The sequence below is a fragment of the Thunnus albacares genome, chromosome 7, assembly GCF_914725855.1.
Source record: "Thunnus albacares chromosome 7, fThuAlb1.1, whole genome shotgun sequence".
NCBI lineage: Eukaryota > Metazoa > Chordata > Actinopteri > Scombriformes > Scombridae > Thunnus > Thunnus albacares.
The window spans coordinates 23,047,526-23,053,806 of record NC_058112.1 but is presented as its reverse complement, the minus strand read 5'-3'; the positions used below and the strand labels follow the sequence as shown (position 1 = coordinate 23,053,806).

At 33.6% G+C, this 6,281-nt stretch overlaps 1 protein-coding gene across 1 annotated transcript; it reads left to right on the top strand.

Annotated features, from left to right (window-relative positions):
• Positions 1–1,885: 1,885 nt before the first annotated feature.
• On the top strand, positions 1,886–6,255 carry dnajb9a (DnaJ heat shock protein family (Hsp40) member B9a). The gene is made up of 3 exons (XM_044357543.1): positions 1,886–2,056; positions 3,146–3,376; positions 3,777–6,255. The coding sequence occupies exons 2-3, from the start codon at positions 3,160–3,162 to the stop codon at positions 4,211–4,213; spliced, it is 654 nt and encodes a 217-aa protein (XP_044213478.1). The 5' UTR covers positions 1,886–2,056; positions 3,146–3,159; the 3' UTR covers positions 4,214–6,255.
• The last annotated feature ends 26 nt before the right edge of the window (positions 6,256–6,281 follow it).

Here is a 6,281-nt window from a genome sequence, read left to right as displayed (position 1 = left end):
CTCAATATTAAAAATGTGTCCCCACCCTTTCACTGAATTTAGGCATAAACAAATGGAGCGCCACGCAGACACTTAAAAATGTGATGACATATTATTTACCCAAATGTTATAGTCAATGTAAGCAAATTGCAAGGGATAAAATTACTAAATTTGAATGTAATAAGACATGTTTGTGTTACACAATGAATCTTATACTTCTAATTGGTAAATTTCACATACAAAAGACAATATTCTCTCTTTCCCAAACATAAATGTATTTCTGCTTGAATTTATTTTGTATATGGATACTTTAAGACTTATGACAAACAAGAAAAGTGTTTGTACACTGATGTATCATGAAGAATTATGTGTTACCTTTAAACTTTATGTTGTCTTTCATTGTTATTATTGTTTACTTATTATTGGGGGTACTATTTGATTATGTTATAAAGATCTTATAAGTGTTATATATTGCTTTATTCATTAAAAATATATATATTTTACATATTTCTTATATTTTATTTACTTGCACAACAATATTTTGAATTGCCCAAGAATGCATATTTTAATTTAAATGCTGAATTTCTTCTGTATGTTCATGATGTTCAATAAAACATTCAGTTTTTTGAAATTAAAAAATAAATATCAGAACAAACATTATCAATCTAAAGAAATTAAAATACGATGCATTGAAACTCTATGAGATCACTGAGCAGACAGGCTGTTGTTCATAGTATTTACAATCTAATATTAATAGTATAACTCAATATTTATCGAAAATATTTTTTTTTTATTCAGTACATGAATGAACATAAGGTACATTTTGGGAACAAAATACCAGGGGCAGCAACATACAACACATAAGAAATAGAAAATAAAAAATTTAATTAAAAAAATAATGAAGAATAAAAATAATGAATAAAAATAAGATGTGTTTAGATTTTTTTCTGCATTTTGCTTTCAGCAATCACACAACTAAAGACATTAAAAACAATACACTCATTAACAGATTTACAGCCTGATGGTGACATATGCTTGTTTCATCCAAACAGTACATAGTTATAAATGCTATAACACACACATATAACAGGGTTTCTGTCAGACAGCTGACGAGGAGAGGATAGTATTACATTGTCCAAAAGAGGGCAGAAACATAACTATCTTCTCTGAGAATCAAACATATCACTTCAGAATGCAGACAGGATATTACCTATGAAATTTTGCCGTCTTTATATAGAATATTAGTCTAGGAATATGTGTACAGTTTCTATGGGTACCAGCTCACATAGGCATCCAAGGGAATGAAACAGTAGACCTGGTAGTAGAAAAATGGATTAAAGCAAATCAAGTAGAGTTTTCACAAAGTTTTTTCATGGAACAAAATCAAGATGCAATGGCACAGGTTATGAGATAAAGATAGACCTATTAAGGGAAGGTATTTGTATCAGATCCAGCAAGAAGTTGGAGAAGGGAAGGTCACTGGGGAAAAGTTAGTAGGACTAGACTTGGACATACCAAGTTAAATTCATCTCTACACCTCATTGGGAAGCATCCAAGCTGAACATGTGATGTCTGCAATCAAATGGAGACTGTGAATCATGTCATTCTTCTTTGTCCTAAATATGCAAATTAAAGACAGTTATTGAGGAACGACCTGTTTCACCTATCTACAAAACACAGGACTGATATTTAAAAGAACAATGTAACATGACAGTTGGTGGCGATAATGCTCCACCCGGTTGCAATTCACCATTAAAAAGACGAAGGGGAAGACAAAAAAAACGTAACTGATGCAACAAAATGATTGAGGAATGTTTGACAATCATTCATAGTGCCAATCTACTGTTACACATCCAGTCCTTTAGGTGGCGGTAATGCGCCTGTAAGCTTGTTGCCAACCGCCAATCAAAACAAAAGAAGAAGAAGAAATGCAAATGATGCTGCTGCTAACAACTGCTTGTCGATAATATTTAAAACCTAATCTAACGCTGGCATGTTGAGCACTGGTGTAAATAGTTAACGTTGATCAGTGGAAGTTCAGAAGAACAGCTAAGCAGTACTCGTGTCCCCCAGAAAGGTAAGTGATGTGAGCCTAAAAACAGGAGGATAAATGGAGAATAGCCTGTTAGCTAACGTCAGCTAGCCAGCTATCTGTAACGGTTGGTTCTACGTTATGATGACATAACGGTGAAAGAGTCAAACATAACGTGTAATTTAGCTTAGTTACATAAACATAAACATAAACATAACGTTTGCAGGGAAGTACAGTTTCTATTAATGTAGATAATGATGTATCTGTAAAGTGGCTGTTAGCTATGAGGGATCTTGTTTGTCAGAGGCGTCAATATATATTCTTAACACTCACTTCCTTAATTTATGACTGAAAATGTATTTTATTAGGATAAAACTCCTTTGACATGTATCATCTCGTTTTCAAGGGGGTCCCAAACAAACCCTCACAAAACAAATGGAAAACAAAACTGTACAGACACAGATATACACAACACAACAAAACCAACCAAACAAAAAACTAAGTAAGAAAAACAGAAGATTAACAAACCTTAGACTAGACACAATCAATAGAAAAATAATCAATCTATAAAGGAACAGTGATAACATTACTGAAAACCTGGACAATTTATTAGATAAGAAAACGAAACATTTTAAAATAAGGATATTTACTTTTTTGTTTTAACTATTTACTTATTTATTTTTTAGATACAATTAGGACCATAAAGAGGATCTGATCAGAGTATCTTAGTGAATAATTTGACGTATAAGAAACAAAAAATTGTTTTAAACAATAAGGATAGTAAAAGTTAATGCAGTTAAAACACAAACTGGTACCGGTGAAATTGACGTCTTATATTAAGAGGGAGCCATCTGAGTGTGTTTATGTCTATGTGTACATAAAATTGTACACATGTACATTTTTAACTTATGTAAAATGTCTTTGAGTACCCTGAAAAGCACTCTTTAAATAAAATGTATTATTATTATTATTGTTATTGTTATTATTATTGTTGTGCAATGGTGTGTGTTAAAAAAAAAAAAAAAAAGAACAATCTAGTATAAATCTGCAGAGTCTGTTATATTTAAGACATATAACACTTTATTGCATGCAAAAACGTCTGTACCAACTGACCCTTTTCTCTCTTGAATGCAGGGGACAGCGGAGTCATGGCCACTGCACAGTCAGCTGTAACGTTTGCAGTTTGCATCCTCATGATAACAGAACTGATACTTGCCAAGAAGGACTACTATGATATATTGGGTGTGCCTAAAGATGCCACTGAGCGTCAGATAAAAAAGGCTTTCCACAAGCTTGCAATGAAATATCACCCAGATAAGAACAATAGCCCGGATGCTGAAGTGAGATTCAGGGAAATTGCTGAAGGTACAATAGTTTTGTTTCTTTTTGGGACTGTGAATGTGTAGCTGCAACAATTAGTCAATTAATAAATCAGTCAATTGACAGAAAATTCACTGACAACTACTTTAATAATTATTTTGCTCTTTTTTTAGAGCTTCTTTTAGGCATATTTCACATGATAGTAAAGTGAATATTTTTGTCTTTTCGACTGCTAGTTGGTCAATAGAAGACATTTGAAGACATCACTTTTTCACTGTTTACTGACATTTTATAGCCAAAACGATTCATAAATAATGGAAATAATCATTAGTTGCAGCCCTAAATGTGTGTGTAAAGATGAATTGTTTCTTACCAATCAAATATTTTGTTAATTTAAAGCAGGCAGAGATTTCCCATTTACTATTGTCTTTTTATTTTTTTGCAGCTTATGAAACTTTATCGGATGAAACCAGAAGAAGAGAGTACGACCAGTTCAGGGGCAGCTCTGCATACTTCACCGGGGAGACACAAGACAGACGTAGACAGAGCGCCCAACAACCTTTCAGCTTCAATTTTGACGACATATTCAAGGACTTTGACATCTACAGCCAGAACAGGCACGCCCGTCACCGAAGACACTTTGAAGAACACTCCAGGTCCCACAAGGAGTCCCACAGCAGACACAAGAGACACTTTCAAGGAGGTTTTGGAGCAGGTATCTTTGACGACGTGTTTGACGACATAGAGAGAATGTTTACTTTTGACAGACACACCAAACAGACTGAAAGCAGGTTTCATGGTGCATCAAAACAGCACTGTAGAACAGTGACACAGCGCAGAGGAAATATGGTGACCACATACACAGACTGCACTGCATCGTAATATGCAACATAAAATGAATTCCAACTGAAAATTGCCTTAAGAGGATACAATACTATTGTACTGATTTATGTAACAGAAAGCCACTAGTTCAAATTTGAACAGTGACATTGTGAACTTATGTCCCAGCACTGAATGGCAGACAGTGAATATTCTGTTTACTTAGTATAGGTCTAAACTCAAATAAGCTATTCTTTGGTCAAGCTATTTCCTGTGTGTGCTCATGGACTCTTAAATGATTGTTGTAGTCGTTCACTTATTGTTGAAGAAAGCTGTTGACAGTATGTTTTTAAAGAAACTTCTCTTGGTAGTGGAATTTGAAAACATAGTTATTTTTCCTGTTTGGAGAAATAAAGCACTCCTGGTTAATTTTGCGCAGAAATACTTATGTCGATTCATCACTTGTTCACCAAACCCATGTTTTGTGCGGTTTTTAGTTTCCTTTGTGTAGGTTTTTTTGCCTATTGTGAGTCTCAAAACACAGCTGGAGGCAGAAACAATAGCAGCAGGTGGAGTTTTGCTTATGGTGGTCAAATGGGGAGCAATGCCAACAAAAATATGTGACCCTGCACATGTCGGCCTGTTAAAGTTTGTAGTACTTCATTTGGCTCATTTTGTACTCTACACTGCACCGTAAATTTTAGCATTTGTAGTTAAATTATTATAAATGTCCTTAAATCAGAAAACATAATTAAGAAAGAGATATAAGGGAATTGAGATGCAGTATGACTCAGATTTTAGTGGAAGTGGCCTTGATTTACAAGAGTGGACAAAATGCCTGAAAACCAGTGCAGCAGCCCTGCAATAAATCACCAAAATGTGAACTTTATTTGTTCTGTTTTGCTTGGATTGTATCAGAGAATTTTTGGTTCAACTTCTTTGGAACTTTAGAGGCACATTGCAGCCTCTAAAATCATTAAAAGTGAATCAGCACTCCACTGACACATGCTCAACAAAAATTGAGCATAATAAGTTTTACAGAGGTATTGCAGGATTATTGCTATTTGATTGCGTTATACTTCAGACAGAACTGCAGTTCGATTACATTTGATTTGGCCTGTGCTCGATTGTCAGACCTCTTTTATGTTAAAAAATGCTGCAGACCGTTCAACCTGACATGACTCACATTTGTTGCGATTTTTCATATTATGATTAAGTTGCTTCTAAATTAAAATAGTTTTTAATGAAGTATTTGATATAACTGTCAGAAGACATCTATATAGAGGCCACCTTCAGTAAAATAAAAAGTCACAAGCATTTCTGAATTGAAGTATATCATTTTTTAAATTATACTTTCTAAATGTAGGTTATTTACTACAGGCTTCCAATTACATTACTTGAAATTTAACCAAAAATCCGTAAATTAAAAAAAAAAAATGACAGCCATGTCAGTTGTAATATGAAGACTGATGTGTATGTGTAACCTAACTCTCAGTGGACCACTTGAACCATAAGCTGACTACAGAATGTACTTGGGGTTTCAAAATTGTAAATTTTTACCTGTCAAAATGTTTTTTTTATTGTTTTTCTTTTTAATGGAAACACTGTTCTGTGCAGTATGTTAAATACAGTTGGCCATTTTTAATTTCAATTGGCATTTGGCAGATTTGTGAAATACTTTATACAGTATTTTTTAAAATTAAGGTTAAGGGTAAGAATAATGCAGTACTACAAAGCTTACAAAATATTCTACAGTATGTTGTCTACTTTGTATAATTTGTATACTTAAATACAAGCATCACAGTTCATCACTTAAGCTGTAAATTTGGTGATGGCTGCTCACCCCAGTGTTGATGAGTTGGTGAAACTCCCAGTACATACTGAGAAGATGAGACATTTTTCCTAACATATCACTTGTTACTTCATTCCTGACAAATAGTTACAGTGACATGCTCCTTTGACAATGTGGTGTGCACTATTTATTTTTACTATATTGATAATGTTGTTGTAAAATATCCAGTAGCACTTTCAATTTTGTATAATTTTCTGGATATGTGTGTAGTTTCTAAAGAATGTGTTTAGAGAAATAAAAAGTTGAGACCAAACTGAGCTTCTTCCTGTTTTGAGTATT